We start from the raw sequence: 17,605 nt of genomic DNA, 5'->3' as shown, positions 1-17,605 counted from the left end.
AGTTTGTTCCTCCTCTGCTGTTCTACCTTGCTGAGACATCTCTGGGACCATGGCTCCCCTCGGGCTCCTCTATAATCAGCAATGAGTGGTGTGAGACAAACATGTGGCCAGCAAAAACCAGTGCTGGCCCAGCAAATGATGGCAGGCTCTTGAGGGGCAGAAAAGTCTTTTTTTCAAGCCTTTTCAGAGAGACTTCTGTCACTTCTCTGTAGGCTGTATTGTGACATAGTTAAACTATGGATCATCTATGACATGGATCTCTTCTTCCTCATAGAGAAAAGCTTTAGGTTAAATAGAACAAATCTCAGCAGGATTTTTCTCATCCACTTGGAACCTTCTTTTCCTCAGTGAGCCAGATATCTGCTGGTCACCTTCACTTGCAGCAACTCTGAGTTTTTGTTTTATTAAACAAATTTGTCTCCCTAGAAAGATACCATTTAACCAGCATGACTAGAAAACTTCACCTCCCTGGGTGAAGTTTTCCAATTCCCATCCAGGCATTATTCCTGGATAACTGTGGCCAGTTACCTGCTGTCTGCTGAGCAGGATATGTGCCAGGTGTTTGCCCACTTCAGCAGAGCGATGCAGACACACTCCCCAGGGGTTGTCAATGACACTGGCAACAGTCAGGAGTGATGCTGGCCAAGTCAAGGCTGTCACAATCCCTGCAACACACAGAGGTCTCTTAGAAAACTTCAAAATCAAGAGAGTTCACTGAAGTTGAAGGCTAAGCCTAGGAGATTATATCATCTCCAGCTCTTCTTTCCCAATAGCTGTGCTGAGAAATGCTTTGCTGGACTAAAGATAAGAAAGAATCAGATATTCTGGCATAGGGAAGTAAGTGTTACCTGAGTGTTGGGACATTTCTGTGCAGCAGTAAATGTGTAATAACATGGGGAAAGAACAGTCACAGGTGAAGGAAGGTGTCTCCAGCTGTAACTTTAACAGAATGACTCAATGGCACGGTGGCTCAACAGTCCAGGAAAGCACACCTAAATTACAGGTGTGGTAGAGGAGGTTCTCAGGTCACTTCTGCTGGGCACTGCCTCCTCCAAAACATTCCCTCTTTAGGAAAGCTCCTTCAATACTGAAACTTCACAAGAGCCACTCAAGCAGATCTGATAGGATTTAGTTTCTTACCTGACAAGACAGTGAATTTTAGGGCTTCTTGAGCCATCATGTTCACAAAACCATTCAGCAGGGAATCCAAGGCATTGCCAAGCTCCATCAGGTACCTGGATTCCCAGGCCAGGCAGTACTGCTCACTCGAGTGCAACATGCTGCTCCATGGGACTGTGAAGCTCCCTGGGAAAGGTGGCAAAGATGGAATTCATGTTTGGAGAGAACACAATGGCTGATTCTTGGCAAGAGGAGCCCAACAGAGGATCAGAACAGAATCTGCAGCGCACTGGAATATTCTAGAAATGCTATTAATGACAGATCAACGCTGAAGAGCAGAGCAGAATTGTCATCTTAATTAATTAAAAGCCTTCCCACTACACTGTTCCTTCTCCAAACAGTGCAAGTCAGGTTGAGGCAGCTGCTGCACAAAGTCACACAAGATCCCCACAGTGGTTTGTCTTATCTGGGGACACGAGGCTTGGCAACTACTGGCAGCTCCAAAAGCACAAGGTGGCAAATTCCATAAAACTGCTGTCCTCAGTCCCTCTGATTGAAGGAGTGTGTACACAGACAGACACTGCTATGAGGAGGAAAATGGATGACAACCCTAGTTTTGCTCTTTAAAACATTCTAGCAGATTGCTAGTTATGGAAGAAGAATGTGTGTCATCTGTAACTCCCTTTTAAGGGCAAACAGACACAAAAAGGTTCCTGGAGGGACACACTTGCCTCTCTAACTGTGCCTGGGAGCCCTCCAGCCCTGAGGATTTGGACCTCTGGCAAGTAAAGAGAGAAGCCAAAGCACAGCACTGCAAAGTGAGAAGTTCCCTGTGACAGCAAACTGCAGCCTGACAAGTGACAGGGTGAGACATCCTTCTGCATTAATGATATCCAGAGTTAATTATGGTGTTTCTCAATAAACTGGCAGCTGTGCAGTCAGCTTGCTGAGCACATTAGCAGACAGGTGACATATTTTATATGACAAGATACACTGGAAAATAAAGCACTATAGACCTTTCAAGGTTTCCCCTGTAAGTCACCTCCGGAGTGCTGTGCTGAACAGGATTGACTTGACAGAACTTTCTTGCCAATAAACCTCATTAGCTGGCCGATAGAGAGAGAGAGAGTAAAAACACACTATTTTCTGTTAATTCCTGGAGGATAAACATAAGGTCTCAGAGACACTTCATACTAGTGCTGGCAATCATCTCCCAAACAGACCTTTCCTGGCAAAACCATGCACAGTTCCTAACAGAAACGATTGTGCTATGGCTGCTCTCAGTCCTGCAATCACCACCAACTTTATGCCCTCTTTTTTGTCCTCTGTTTGCCTGGGATTGCAGATTGGGTTGCAAAGTCTTACAGTGAGAATTGATGTGGTTCAGTTAGCATGCCATGGAAATGTGGGACAGACATGGTGCTTTGTGAGCACAAACTCAGCCTGGAGTGGGACACAGCCATGGCTCTTGGAGATCCTCTCAGCTTCTTCATCATTCTCTTACCATATTTGCCAGTGCACAGCCATCCAGTGATTGCTATGGTGATGTGGAGCTGCTTCCCTTCAGTAAGTGGGAGGAATTCAAACTCTTCTATGGCTCCCACACGTTTCTTCATTTTGTATCCTACACACAGCCAGGAACAAACACATGGCTCAGAGAAGGCACAGAAAGGACACCCTCTGCTAACAGTAGGAGTTCGTTAAGAAATTAATCTGGTAATCTGGAGAGGGTTTTTTTTCCTTTCCAAAACCCTCAGTCAGCCCATGCATTACTTATAGCTTGGTAAGGAGCCAACATGATCTTTCTGAGCTTGTGTGATCTGAGGAAATCCAGCAGAAGGGTTTTTTTGCTGCAACAGCTGCTTTTCTCCATGGCAGCATCTTTCTAACCCAAAGCAGCAAGTTTTCATTTCCTTCACTAACCACACACCAAATATTCTTTCCCTATTTGGTCACCAGAGGTTGCACAGTAGCACTGAGACAAAAAATCTCACAGATTACACAAATCGCTTCCATCACTCTGCAGAGAGCTCAGTGGGGTCATTAACTGTGTTTGCAGGCAAGATTCTGTGCCCCAGTGGCTGAGAATGGTGTGGTCAGTCTCTTACCAGTAAGACCAGCTCCTGCTGCTCCAAAAAGGGATGCCATGACAGCAATCCCAGCAGTCGATCCTAAAGCAGCTGCTCCAGCACTCCCGATGATTGTGGCAGCTCCTGCAGCAACCAGAGGGGCAGCCAGGCCTCCTGTCAGACCTGAGGATGCAGCAAGAGATATCACCAAACTATTTTCCCTTAAAAACCCCAGGCAGGCATTTCCCTGTGCTGGGAGCATGCTGCTACTGCTGCTGGAAGAGCTTCCTGCATGTCCAACAAAGGGGCTTCCTGAGAGCCTCCCCAGGCCCTGAATGTCTGCCCAAATTCTTCGACTGACTTCAAAAAAATGAATAATTTCAAAGTCAGAGGAAGACTATGTGGTGATCTGGGGTGAGCTGTGCTCTGTTTGCTCAGGAAACCTTGATCTAATCTCACACTTTCGATTTCAGAGTTGAAGATCTGATCCTTTTATAACATGAGAGCAAAGAAGAAGAAAACATTTTTAAGGGTGACAACCCCAGTTTAATACTTCCCCCAGTTAGTGGAGCTACATTGGAATAACTTTTCCAGATAAGTCTTTGCTGTTTATTTTTGTGGGGCTGAAAATACTTTTCTACCTCTCTGTCCCTGGTGCTGTGTCCCCAAAATGCCAAGGGCAGCCTCACCAATCACTGTTCCACCCCCAACAGTTGCCAGACCAATCAGCAGGTATCTCTTCAGCTTTTTCCTTCTTTCCTTCTTTTTTCTTGAGACTTCTGCAGTTCTGTGAGGGGATTAAAAATACAAAAACTCAGGGAAAAGCCCAGTGGATAACAATGCTGCACCAGAATCTGCTTTTATTCTTCTCAGTGTAACTTCCCTCCCAGGAACAGTAAAATGGAACATGCAGGTGTGGACTGTGACAGCACACCGAGATTTATGAGCATGGATTTAGAGATTTAAATCGAATGGATTAAATGGACCACAGATTTAAATTGAAACGATTTAATTGCTGACAAAAGCCAACAGATATTACTTACTCAGAAAACCCTTCCTAATAGGGCTGAAGCTTGAAAAAAAAAAAAGAAACAAAAAGTCAAAAGCATTTCATTAACTATATGCTGCCTAAGTGTCCTAAAAAACCACAAGAAAGCTAAAAAGAAACAGGGAGAAGTGTTTGAAATAAAAGGGAATGGGGTAGTTTGTGCTAACAAATAGAGATGTAATTAAACTGTTTTCCAACAGCAGTGTTTACTTTGAGCTACTTTCTAATTGCATATCACAATATAATAAAATAATAGGAATCAGTGTGCATTTAAGGTGTATTTTAACAAGCTTATCAGAAAGAGATAAAAGAGAGAAATAAATCTAAAAGGAACAAATACCACTTATTAGCCACTACTTTTTATTTCTCTCCAGTGTCTTACAAGAAGTGCTTCAATTTCAGAGGAAAGTGGGAGAAATAGAGGCTCCTGGAATAAGTTGTTTCCTTCTGGCCTGTTTACACAGCAGTTAATCCAGGCCTTGAAACATGACAATTTATCTTGCTTCCAAACTTGGATATTTTCCCTGTTAATCCTGGCCTAATTTTGGATTTTCATTATCCATATAATTGCTTAATCCTTCCTGGAACCCCCTAAGCACACTGTAATTTTGATTAAGACAATTTTACACAAGTCCTAAACAATATGCAGCTTTGTGAGGCACAGCAGGAGAGAATGGAGCTCAGTGGGTGAAATCCCTGAGTCACTGCACTCACTGGCAGAACTCCCACAGACCTGCACGTCACACAGACTTTGTCTCCACAGAGACCCTCCAAAAAACCATTGCTCATGACCTTGTGCAGATGCAGAGAGCAACACCTCTCCAATTTCTGCACAAGCACAGCCACTTCTACAGCCCCATGGACAGAGCAGTGTTTGGCTATCAGAGAATCATGGAATCACTGAGCTTGGAAAAGATCTCCAGGACCATCAAGCCCAAGATATTCCCAGTCCCCATCTTGTCACCCAGCCCAGAGCACTGAGTGCCATGTCCAGTTGTTCCTTGGACACCTCCAGGGATGGGGACTCCACCATCTCCATGGGAAAGCCCTTCCAATGTCTGACAGCCCTTTCCATGAAAAAATTCCTCCTGATTTAACCTGAACCTCCTCTGGTGCAGCTTGAGGCCATTTCCTCTCATCCTTTCAAAATGCTCTACTTTGTGCCTTAGTCACAATTCTGAATGTTTGGCTTTGGATAAAATTGCTCCTGGAGTTCTTTACACGAGTGCTGCAGCCAGGCTGTTCATACCTAGGCTGGCAATACCCAGCAATTTCTGTTCTACATGAGGTTCAGCAGCTTTTACAGTCACTGCACTGTGTATCAGCCTGAGAATAATGACAAGAGAGCTGGAACATGTCTAACCTGGAGTCAGATGGAATAATGAGCAGTTTGATTTATGTGGGGAGAGTGGCAGCTAAATCCTGCCTGCTGATGCAGTAAATAAAAGGAGAAGTTTTGCCTGTCACTGCTTCCCTTCTGGAGCTGCCAGCAGCTGCTTCCTAATGGCTCCTCCATTACCATTATCACTGGATTAGCAGACTGCTTTTATCCACTGTCATAATTAACTGCTGCTTCTGGTACTTCTCTACCCTCACTGAGCTCAGATGTGCAGCTTCTTGCCTGAACCACAAATTATGCTCAGAGAGATTGTTATGGGGAATTTCAGGTCATTTTCCAATAAGGAAAAGTGGCAGGAACACACACTAGCAAGCAAATGTTGTGATATTTTCTAGTTTCTTACAGAGCTGTGTACAAAAGAAAGGTTCTCACCTGCAGATCAGAGCACATTTGGTGCAACTAACGTGGATTTAAATGGTTGGAGCACTATTCTTTAGAGGATTATACATTTAATCTTGTAGGTTCTAGGCCTCAATTCAACATATCCACAGCATCAAAGGCAGGAGCAAAACCTCCTGTTAACAAATATCAGTAAAAACACTGGTGCAGGAGCTGCCAAACTCCTGGTTGGTTATATCTGTTCCAAAACCTCTTGCTGGTCAAAGCTGGAAACATCCCAAGTACATGATGGTGCTCTCAGCCCCAAATTCTGTGAGGTCAAGGTGGTGACAAGCTTATATTTTGCTTCCTTTCTCTATTGACTCCTAACTTCAAACCAAAAAAAGGGTCATGGATTCTCCACAAATCTCAGCCTTATTTTAGCATAGAAATAACAGTGTGCTCACATTGCAGTCCTGGGCTCCTCCCACCATAAGGAGGTTTTATCCAACAGACATTTACTCCCATGGATGCAATTTGGGCAAAGGAAAAGCTAGGAATCCCTGTCTCTGTCCACAGAGGACACACAGAACCCCACTGGGCTGGCAGCAGGGTTTGAAATCCATGCTGTTCTTTTGCTGTTATCAGACACAGTTTAAAGGCCCAGCACTGAGTTTCCACAAACTACAGCAAAACAGCGCCCATTAATCCCAACCCTTGCTCCTGCACACCAAACACTTAGCAGTCCATGATCTTTGAGATTATTCTGACTTTTCCTTTTTACAGTGCGCTATAAAGTTAAGCATTATTTACATACAGCTGTTACTGGAACATACCCATCACATGCTGGACCCCATGGGAACATCTGAGCTGAACCATGGCAAGGGTGTCCATTAAAGGCTTCATTAGAATCCTGCGTGATCTCATAATCCTTTGCTGAGTTGACAGATGAAAATATTTCCCTTGAAAGTCCACTATGGACATGTTTACTGCCTTAAATATTGTTAAACTGTCACACTATTCCTGCCTGATGAGACGAATATAAAGATATTCCTTTATTCTAAATAAAGAATAATAAAAATAAAAAATTCTATTCCAATAAAGATATTCCTATATTCTTATATTCTTATTTTATTTGTTATAGAGAACAAAACTTAATCCTATGTTAATAACATAGAATTATGAGCCAGGTCTGTATGTATCTGAAGATTCAGCCTGTTCCCTCAGAAATGTCCCTTCAACAGGAGTTATTGAGCTGTCTCTTAAAGATGCTTAGACAGATCCAGAGACAATGAACAGCTGAGGATCTAATCCTGATTATCTGTAGGAACTTCATTCTGCAAGAGGCAGTTCTATCTGAAGGATATTGGGCCAAGAGACAACAGATCTCTGTGATGTATTTATGCAGAATCTACATTTTGAGAGGCAACTGGAAAGAGGAAAGGAGGCAGCTCAGTGCAGAACACCTTCTACCAGTGTGCAAGGCCAGGTCTCAGCTCTGATTTTAAGAATGCTGAACTTTTCTGCTTGTCTGTGTTGTGAGGGCTCTGCAACCCTAATCAAGCCATAAATGATTACAGTAAGAGCCATGTTGGGAATAATCAGAGACTGGACTTAGGCACAAGTAATTACTGCGAAGTTTTTGAGCATTGGCAGCGTTTCTTGATTACCACGTCAATCCAAATGTTCTTACTCTGACTCTTCCTCTTTTTGGTCCTTCAGGCTCTCAAGCAGAGATTCCTCCAGGACTTCCAGATCATCCAAAGGAATTCTCAGCAACCAGCTGACACGGCAGATCAACACCCTGGCTCGAGCATCATAGGATCCTTGAAGAGAGAAAAGCCCAGGAAATCAGTCTGGTCAGTCTTATCACACAGTTTATTAAAGAGCAGAGTGCTCAAGGAATGTGTCACGGAGCAGCTCCTCCCCCCAGGCTCTCTTTTTCCTCCAGGAACATGAGAAGAGACTGATAAAAGGGAAAACCTTCTTTCATGTGAACAGAGCCACCACACCAGGTTGCAGGTAATGCCTCTGTGGCAGGAAAAAGATCTCAGATCCTTTGGTCTCCATGCTCTGTGGCAGAGGCCTGCTGGCAACTTTTCAACAAAGAAATGCTGCAGCAGGACCACTGCTAACTGGAAATATCAAACATGTCTGTGTGGGTAACTGGGCACAGCCCACCTCGACTGCACCATTTGTAAAAATGCAGCTCCATGCAAAAGCTTTACCTTCTTTTTTGGTGACACTCATGAGTGTAAAGCTGTATAGCTACACACCAGCTCCCCCAGCAGCACCACGCACAAATTTTTTTTTGCACTCCCTGCTGGAGATGCAGGAGTGGAGAGAGCACTCAGACAACACCAGATAACAGAACTGATTAGTCCTGGTTTTGGAAGCAGGTGTTCTTGAAGAAAAGACATCTTAAATGTAATAGATTTTAAATTATTTGTGCCAACTCTTGCTTCCTGAAGGTGTTTCCGCAGCATCTACTGCTTTCTGATGTCTGGCTTTTATAAATGGTTCTTGGTGTATTCTGGGATGAAAAACACAATTGTTTTTCTCAGAGTGGGTGAAGATACCAGCAAGACTCAATAATGAAGAATGTTTGTGATATCTACTGCACGTAAATCAAATATGACATTGGGCAATAAGATTGTTCATTTATTACCATAATTACCAAGATACCAAACTAATTCTGTGACCTTTAATGACATCCTTGATCAGGTTTGTGCTTACTTGAGAAATGAGGACAGAATTTATTTCACTCCTCCCCGAAATGTGGCACGTCCTGCAAGTCCAGGCAGGTGTAACGAGCCCCCTTCTTTTTTCTTTTTTTCTTTTCTTTTTTTTTTTCTCTGTCTGCTGACACTGCTGGGCTCCTTCCTCACCAGCCTGGTGGAAAGGCAGTGAGACTTGGAAAGATATTTCTCCTAAATTCCAGCTTCACAAAATAAGCTGTTTTTCAATAACGGACTTGTCAGTTTTCCATTAAAAACAAAGCAGGAACAAAACTTGTTTTGTTCTGCAGTGCAACAGGCTAATCAGCAACCAGTGAGTTCTTTCTGTGAGAACATGTTAAAACACAGATTTAAAAAATGCAAGTAGTGATATAATCCAGGCTTCTTTTAGAAATGAACATTCTGTTCAGCAGACAGTCTTTATTTCATTAATTTTATCAGACTAATCCATGTAATGGATTGCAAACCAGAGAATTGTTTTATGTGTAATATAATATATGAGAAAAATCACGTTTCTTTATAATGGGCTTCAAAGGACACTCTGGAATTTATACCCTGATTTTTTTTTTTTTTTTCTCTTTTTAGGCAATCAGGAGAAAAGATTTTAGGCTGAGATTTTTATAACAGCTTTAGTGCCTTCCTAAAGCAAGAGGTCACCTGCTTCCCTGGAAACATTGGAGAAAAATCACCCCCCTCCACCACCATTTACATCTGCTTGACAATGCATGGTGGGTGAAGGTAAAGAGGTGAAGAGCTGTTCAATTTTCAGTGGGTATTATTAACCATTCCTAACATAAGAGTTGTTTTTCCTGAAGGGTATGCAGGGAAGGAGTGTGCAGCTTTTGCAGAGAGGAAACTGAGATGAAATAGGATAAAAAAATGCAAAGTATCAGATGTAAACTCAACTGTATTATTTTCACAAAGAACAATTGCTAAGTAAACTTACCATCTTGAAGAGAGAAGGATAAAAGGTCCTAAAGAGAGAAAAAAAAAGAATATTCAATTTAAAACTGATGATGTAGGTCTGGAGAGATCAAAATGGAGGCATGAAACCCATCAGACTGATTGAATTACTGCAGCAGCTCAGTTCATAAGTGAGAAGCAGAAAGTTACAATTCAGTGAAGCAGCACAGAGCAAAACCAGTCCAAAACTCTCCCAAGACCAGTACAAAAGACTGGACAGAAGCAGATAATGCTTGGTATATGCTGAGGCATCCCACATTTTTTGTTATTTTGTTATCTTGCACCAGACTTAAAAGTTTGGAGGAACAGGGCTCTAATCCTCCCACTCTAATGCCTTCTGCTCCCTATGTACTCACATATGCAACCTCACTAACAGGTCTGAATGTTCCTCTAATGGCCCCTATTTTCTTTGGCATTCTGGGAATTCACAGCTCTAGGCAGTAAGGCTGAACTGGCATGAAGTTCCTTTGGATTAAGTGAGTTAAAAAACTCAGAATTTATGGCCATCTGTCAAGTTTGAGGGTCTTGACTTCTGTGTTGGCTCTTTAGCATAAAAAACAGAAAAACAAATCAATGCAATAGATGGTTTCTATGGATAAATCCATGAAAAAAGGCCAGTGTTTTTACAACTGTGTTCTCCTCTTTTATTGCCACTGGACAAATTCTAAGCTTTTTATGTGACTACATTAAGCACCAGCTCAGTTGAGCTGCTTCCCTCTCCTACACACAAATACAGCACAGCTGAATTTTACAGGGAATCCTTTCAGCCCTTTGGGAACACAAAAAATGCAGCCAAAGATGTAGGAGGCTGCCAAAGAGTTTATGATTATTAGTCCTGTAAGCTCCCAAGCACAGTTTGTATCGTAAAAACATCACTAATCTGAGATTCCTACACTTGAGAAGTACAGAATGCAGAACAAACCACCCTGAACCAACCAGAAGAGGGACAAACTGCAGACTGCTCCCCAGGCTGGCTGGTGGAATGTGGGAATTAGAGACACCAGTCCAGAGGGAGGGATGTAACTGGTTTCCCAAAGCATGAGGGATCAGATATGTGGGCACCATCACCTCCTCTCTGGGTGCATTTCTGGGCAAAGGGCTGGCACAGAGGTGTCAAAGCCCAGCAGAAGGTGCAGGGCTGGCAGCCTTGAGCAAAAAGATGACCAAGAATAAAGTGAAGCTTGTGACCTTGTTGCCACAATTTTCCATGGACTGATGTAAGCAGCCTCTGGAAAAGGGTGATGGTTTGTGACCAATAAACTCTTCTTTTGTGGATAATGAACTCTCCCTGAGTGAGGGTCAGGGAGATGGGACAGTGACTCAGGTCCCGCCCTATCTGCCCAGTATCACCCGTGTCACCATGTCAGGCAGCACTGACAGAACCAGAGCGCACAGTTTTAAGCTGTGTCAAGGGAAAAATACAGGTTGGATATCAGGAAAAAGTTTTTATAAACAGAAATAGAAATAGAAATAGAAATAATATCATAGAAATAATAAAATATTATATATATAATAGAAAATAAAAAATATATATTATAGAAAATATTATATGATATAAATATAAGAAAGAATAATAAAGTACTGGAATGGTCTGCCTGGGGAGGCGGTGGAGTCACCATCCCTGGATGTGTTTAACAAAAGCCTGGATGTGGCACTGGGTGCCATGGCTTAGTTGAGGTATTAGGGCAGGTTGGACTCGATGATCTTGGAGGTCTCTTCCAACCTCATCATTCTGTGATTCTGTGATTCTGTGATTCTGTGATTCTGTGATTCTGTGATTCTGTGATTCTGTGATTCTGTGATTCCCTGTCAAACCACCCCAGATAACTCTGGCCTAGGCATGTACACAAGTGCCTTTCAAGAGGTCAGGGATGCACGTAGGTAATCAGGTGATAAACTGGGATGTTTTTATGGCATTCGTGCCAGTTAGCACTCTGAGATTCAGGCTGCAGTTTAGGCTGTGCACATAGTGCACATACAGGCAGCTGGAATCCAACCAGTAGTGATTAGATTAGTTCACAACTGGGTTGTTTTCCTCCCTAAGCAGCAGTTGTTATATTGCAGCCTTATTTTGAAGTCAGTGTTTTGAATCTCCATCAAAACTCTATGACAAGAAAACCACCCATATGACTAAGAAGCCTTATGAAAGAAGGGAATCTTTATTCAGTCCTTGCCAGCTTTTTCTGAGTTGATGGAAGTTCAAAACCCATTTCTTTAACAACAGAGAGCCCCAAATCCACGTTGCAGCGAATGTGAGTAGGAAACTCCTGGAAAATAGGCATTCTAAATATGTTGAGAGCAAAAAACATATTATTAACAAGAATTTTTAACATTTTGTGACCGATTCTACACCTCTTTTATTGCACTGCCTTCCCATACCACACCCACAGCCTGCTATGACTACTGTCTTTAAAGGACTCAGTTTTCCACCATCTGCCTGTATTAGTCATCTGCAATGAACACAAAGATAACAATCCATAATCCTCAGATGTTCATTGAATCAATGGTGAGCTCATATCTAATCTCCTGACTTCATGGATCATCCCTTCAGCTCCTTTGAGATGAAGGGCCTTCAAAAATGCAGCATTAGTGCCAGCAAGGCCCTGACACTGAATACACCAAGCAATTAAAGCAGATACTTAATAAACAGTAAATATTGCGTCAGCATTAGCTGAATACAAAGGAGCACAAGCACCATAAAGCAAAAGATCAATAATTCATAAAGCTTTGTCCCTTAGCTTGTTTATTTCCAGGTAAGAAGGAAAAAGCTGATCTCAGCTTATCGTTGAGGTTTCCCACACAGTGTTTTTCTCCAGTGTTTTTCTCTAGACACACCTCTGCTGCCTTGCTCTACTGAAGTCTTTCATTCTGTCTGTCCTCATACAAAATCAATCACCTTGCCCACATGCAGATTAATGTATAAGGGATTGCTGCTGTAGCACTAGACTGATAGTTATTCCTCATCTTTGCTTCCAACTGATCAAAGTTGTCTATGGTTTCTGTATTCCACTCAAATCCAGGGGATTTCCTCAGTTTCCTGTCAGAGCAAAATCCCATGTGTTCCTGCTGATCCAGAGCCACTTTTGTACAAGCACATGGAGTCCTCATGCAGCATAAGCTTGGAGCAAGCACAAGCTAAATCTCACCCTTAATAAACTCAGCAGCAACGCAGGAAAACCTGCCCCAATGTAGAGAATCCATCCTGAGGCAGAGAGAATGAAGGAAATTACACAGGAAGCACATCAAGGCAGAAGGAATGAGTGTGGATGTATTGAATTTGAGGAAACAGCAACCAAAGAGACATTTTTAATTGTGAAGATCTGCTCTAAATTAATAACTAAGATCTCTGTTGTTGTCTTTGTACTACTGTAGGACATTGGGCACTGGAACATTTGGATAAGGAGCAGATCCTCTGAGGCATTTCATGGACAGGAGACAGAAAATGGTAGCTGAGGAAATGGTAGCTGAGGAAATGGTAGCTGAGGAAATGGGAGCTGGTCATGGTGACCAGAGAAGTTCACTACTCCCTTATCTCCTGAGTTCTCACATCTGCTGTTCTGCCAGGCCTTTGCTCAAGGTGAGTGTGGAATAGCCCTTAAACAACCTGCACGGAGGGTGTCTGGCACAGGTGGCACAGAACAGGGTGACAGTGTCCACGTTCTGTGCAGCACCAGCAGCAGCCTAATGCTCTCTTGACCCTGCATGGCGTGAGGTTGGATGACATCTTCCCCAGTAAAAGAAAATGGTGCCAAAATGCATAACCTCTTTTATCTTTGAATCGGTTTTTACAGCAGAACATTACGGAACAGTCCCAGTTTCACTTCCTCGGTGAAAGAAAATAAAGTCACAGTAATTTCCTGGTCAAAGTGTACTCTGGGAAAATGACATTTAAACATTGTGCTCCTTGGAGCATGTATGTGGTTTGTGATACATATATAGTAAAGGGGCTTTTAAACAAGTGAAAATCAGGCCTACTGTGTTCAGGGTGTCACTAAAATCTGTATAACACGTGTATGAATGGAGACCACTGCAGTAACACAGTTCTCTGCTCTGTAGAGTGAAACCATCAAAGACACAACTCAGCAGACAGTGACCATGCTTCACATTCATCATTTCCATGAGGTCTTTATGGATAGACTGCCAGTCCTCCCACAGCTGCTTATAAATAAATGCCTATCAGAAATACTGACCTTATTTCCCTGACTGCACCAACAGCACTTCAGCTGCAAACAGACAGATACAACAAACTCCTTTTGCAAAGCAAACATGGCTGAGGCGAGCACATGGACTTACCTGGGTAATGAGAAGTGGATTTTCTTTCAAAATGGGATCCTTCAGCAAAATTTCAGTGAAAGTTTCTGTGCCCTCACCTCCTAAGCCATCGGCAAAGGCTGTCATGGCAGGTAAGACAGCATCAGGCAGGTCCAGCCACTTCACAAAGCCCTTGATGAATTCTGTCCTGAAGGAGCTGTAAGGCAGCAGAAGCAGTTAAGGCTTCACAAGTGGCTGTTTCAAGGCTCCATTAACTGGGCATTTCTGGAAGCTTTGAGCAGTCCTTGGTTTCAAATTCACACAAAAATCAAAGCATCAGTAGTTAGCAGAAGGTGAATTGCTAACCAAACTGGCTAAATAAACAAGGAAACAATCTGAGTGGGGCTAGACCTTGCTTCAGAACATGCTTTGATGTCTGCAGTGTTAATGGATGTGTTTTGTGCTGAATTGTCCAAGTCTTACAGGTGCAAGAGAGAAAAGATCTCCCACTCCCCCAACTTCAGAAGACCCCGCACAGAGTCTGATACCCCAAATCCACCTGCCCTGGCCAGCCCTGGCTCCACTTGTACCTGTGCTCGTTTTCAGGGAACAGCCAGCCGAGGGATATCCCACAGAGCGCGGCGTACGCGAACCGGCCGGGCTCAGGCAGCTGCCGGCCCAGCAGCACACACGGCTCAGCCTCCTCCTGCTCTTTCACAGCCCAGCCTTTCCACTTCTCTGCAGCCATCTTCACCTGCAAGTTCGAGGAGGAAAAAGCATCATAAAAAAACCAACAGCAAACAGTTGGAAACCAGGAAGTGAGGAGACAAATTGCCTTTGGTTTTACTGCCACACTTGCTAAGTCAAGTCTGGCCAGATCCAGCTTGTCTGTTGCCCCCAACACACTGCTGTGACCAAAGACACAGGAACAGGACACAGATGAACACTTCACCAATTCTCAAACGTTTTGTACAAAATTAGCTGTCAATAAATATTTTGACCTGCAAAAGGACAAGTTCCCTTTGGGATGCAAAAGGACTGGGATCCATTCAGGCCTCAGTCCCACACTTACTGCAAAAATAACATGAAAATAAAAGCTCTGCACCTGGCACAGGGACCAGTACAGCTGCCTGGGAAATAATTTTCCTCTCTCATCCTCAGCCCAAATTGCTCCTGCTTGTTTTGCTGACAGGATTAGAAAAGTTGAGTCCAGCTGCAGCCTGTGAGAAGGACTTCGATGTGTCCCATGCTCATTGCTGTGCTTTGCTTGTAATATTCCTCCTCCATACAACCTGCCACTGCTTTTTCCCTAAAAACAAGATCCCTGGACCACACAGACCTTGAGCTGGCCAAGATATGATTTTTTAGAGTGTAGCTGTGCACACTTCCAAGTGAAAGGGCTTCCAGCTGCTGTCCTGATGGTGCCAGCAGCAAACTGAGACCTCATGCAGAGGTGACAATATCTCATTTCAAATTCAGCCTGGGTAACAACCTGCTCCATGGCTCACGTCCACCTCCTGGAATTTCTACTGATTTCCTTTAGATCCAATCAGTTTCTAAGAGGCCCAAATCACCCATTTCATTTTATAGTTCAAATTAAAATGTTTATTTTCTTCCACACCCTGGCTAAATAGGAATTAGGAGCCCATGACACTAGGAGTGACTCCCAGGGGATGCAGACACCATTTATAGATCATGAGATCATTTTAGAGCCCTAAAAGAAAGAAGTGCAACAGGAGCTGCTCTTTTAAAAGACATTTTATTATCTGCATGCCATCTGTCATGGTCCTCCAGGAAAGGTGTTTGTCCTGTCTTCCCACTCAGAAACCTTAAACATCCAAACTTCCAGAACAATTTTCCAAAGAATAATCTGTTGCTAAAGTTTCACTATTTTTACAATTATTTGTCATGTCACAACATGGACACATTATGGGAGACAGCACTGAAAACAAAACCCCCTTCCCTGATCAATTTACTGATTTCTTAACTTGGGCTTATATGAAAAGTGAAGCAGCTAAAAACTGATCCATGACCTTTTAACTGTTGAACCATAACTTAATTTCCTAATAACATAAAATATGGAGCAATAATGGAGCAACACCATGGTGGCTCCTGGCATGCAACAAATAATTCAGAGTGCTGAGAAGCTAAAATACCCAGAGGAAGTTTCTGGAAGATTTTGCTCTGAAGATGCTCAGATCCATGTACTTCCCTTTACACAAATATCTTTTCCCTTATAAACATGTAGGAAAAAATAGGCTTGGGATTTTCAGACATACACCATAATAAAAGGGCAATGTGTGATTTACTAAAGAAAATTTGGGCCAAGAAGTTTTGCTACAAATCCAAGATGAGGGAATTGAGAGTTAGATTCCAAAAGTTATTTATTCCAAGTTTTTAAGTCTCATGACACTGGAATTCTGATCCCTGCCTCAAACAATGTGGTTCAGCAATCAACACCATTGCCATAATCTGAACTGCCACTTGAAAGAGAATTTTTTATCACTTCCATAGCTCTCATTTTTCACACAAAGCCGTTTGTTTTCTTGAGAGATGGTGTATTTTATACAGCAGGTCATGCAATCCTGTTTGGAGAGGAGAAAGATAATTCCTTTGGGGATCTAAAGCTGCACGATACACGTGTTCCCTGCAGCTGAAAGAGGAAATACAGACAGGGCGGCATTGCGTTTGTCCTAAACTGTGACAAAAGCGACATCTCCACAACTGCCCAAAGTTAATGAGGCATCTAATTAACTTCAGAGAAGCGATTGTGGGTAATTATTCAGCCGGGGCAGTCCCGTTAAGGCACAGTGGGGACAGCGCAGCCCCACTGTGGTTACACATCGCACACAACGCTGGGACTGTGAAAGTGTTTGGGCAAAAAGAGAATTTTTCGGAACGTGCACTTGGCTCCAGAGGTGCTGGGAGCACCATAGCCTCTGCTTTTAATCCGTGATCCGAGGTATGAACACAGTTCTGTCTCAATGCAAGAACACATAAATGCGATATGGATGGGCCACAGGGATCAGAGCTCGAGGGGACAGAGACACAGAGAAGCCGAAAGCTTAAGCAGTTGGAAAAGTGAGCGTGTTTAATTCGGTTCATCCTAAGGTTTGCACAGCAGCGGATCAGAAGCGATGTCCTCAAGAATGAAGTGAGCAAAGCTGCGGAGAGGGAACAGCACATTGACAAGCGTGAAGGCACCAACTCAGCAGGGGAAGCTGTGAGGGCGGACACTGCCATCTACGCTTTTACCACGAGTCCTTCACGTCCGAAGTCTCGGCGCATCCAACACACGCACTTACTGACGGAATGCAGCGCTTCAGGCCACGCCGAGGGGAGGGAGGCAGCGGCGGGAGCAAGGGAGCGGCCTGAGGGGAGGGTCCCGGCCTGAGGGGAGGGTCCCGCCCGGCCTGAGGGGAGAGTCCCGGCTTGAGGGGAAGGTCCCGCCCGGCCTGAGGGGAGAGTCCGCTAACCCCTCAGCCCGTCCAGGCCCTCTCCCACCGATCGGCCTGGCCCTGACCTGCTGCCGGCCCGACCGAGCACCGAGCACCGGGAAGCCGGCACCGACTGCCGCCGGCGGCACCCGCCCCTTCCTGCCCGGCCCGGCCTTGCCGCCGGCACTGCGCCATGGGCGCAGCCGAGTGTGTCGGGAGGGTGGGAGCAGCGCTGGGCTGAGGGGATGGAGGGCACTGAGGGG

General features: G+C 43.9%; 2 protein-coding genes across 9 annotated transcripts in view; one reads left to right on the top strand and one right to left on the bottom strand.

Moving 5' to 3' along the window:
• Window positions 1-17,219, top strand: part of HTR6 (5-hydroxytryptamine receptor 6) — a 44,530-nt gene extending 27,311 nt beyond the window's left edge. For 4 of the 8 annotated variants that reach the window (XR_015808386.1, XR_015808385.1, XR_015808382.1 and 1 more), the window contains 3 exons: window positions 7,676-7,975; window positions 9,277-9,429; window positions 13,027-17,219. The gene's annotated coding sequence lies outside the window, so the exon portion shown is untranslated. The remainder of the gene's footprint in view (window positions 1-7,675; window positions 7,976-9,276; window positions 9,430-13,026) is intronic. The other 4 variants (XR_015808389.1, XR_015808387.1, XR_015808388.1 and 1 more) reach the window with 4 other exon arrangements.
• The window catches only part of TMCO4 (transmembrane and coiled-coil domains 4), a 36,789-nt gene extending 19,323 nt beyond the window's left edge, over window positions 1-17,466 (bottom strand). The window contains exons 1-10 of the mRNA XM_088178601.1: window positions 17,161-17,466; window positions 14,496-14,659; window positions 13,948-14,122; window positions 9,638-9,665; window positions 7,647-7,779; window positions 3,878-3,975; window positions 3,228-3,371; window positions 2,624-2,743; window positions 1,141-1,305; window positions 529-665 (exon numbers count right to left, since the gene is read on the bottom strand). Coding sequence (XP_088034727.1) covers window positions 529-665; window positions 1,141-1,305; window positions 2,624-2,743; window positions 3,228-3,371; window positions 3,878-3,975; window positions 7,647-7,779; window positions 9,638-9,665; window positions 13,948-14,122; window positions 14,496-14,659; window positions 17,161-17,193 — 1,197 coding nt within the window. The 5' untranslated portion in view covers window positions 17,194-17,466. The remainder of the gene's footprint in view (window positions 1-528; window positions 666-1,140; window positions 1,306-2,623; window positions 2,744-3,227; window positions 3,372-3,877; window positions 3,976-7,646; window positions 7,780-9,637; window positions 9,666-13,947; window positions 14,123-14,495; window positions 14,660-17,160) is intronic.
• Window positions 17,467-17,605: the final 139 nt, after the last annotated feature.

Source organism: Sturnus vulgaris, chromosome 25 (genome assembly GCF_052056855.1).
Source record: "Sturnus vulgaris isolate bStuVul1 chromosome 25, bStuVul1.hap1, whole genome shotgun sequence".
NCBI lineage: Eukaryota > Metazoa > Chordata > Aves > Passeriformes > Sturnidae > Sturnus > Sturnus vulgaris.
Note: the sequence above shows the minus strand (reverse complement) of the source record. Positions and strands in the feature narration are given on the sequence as shown.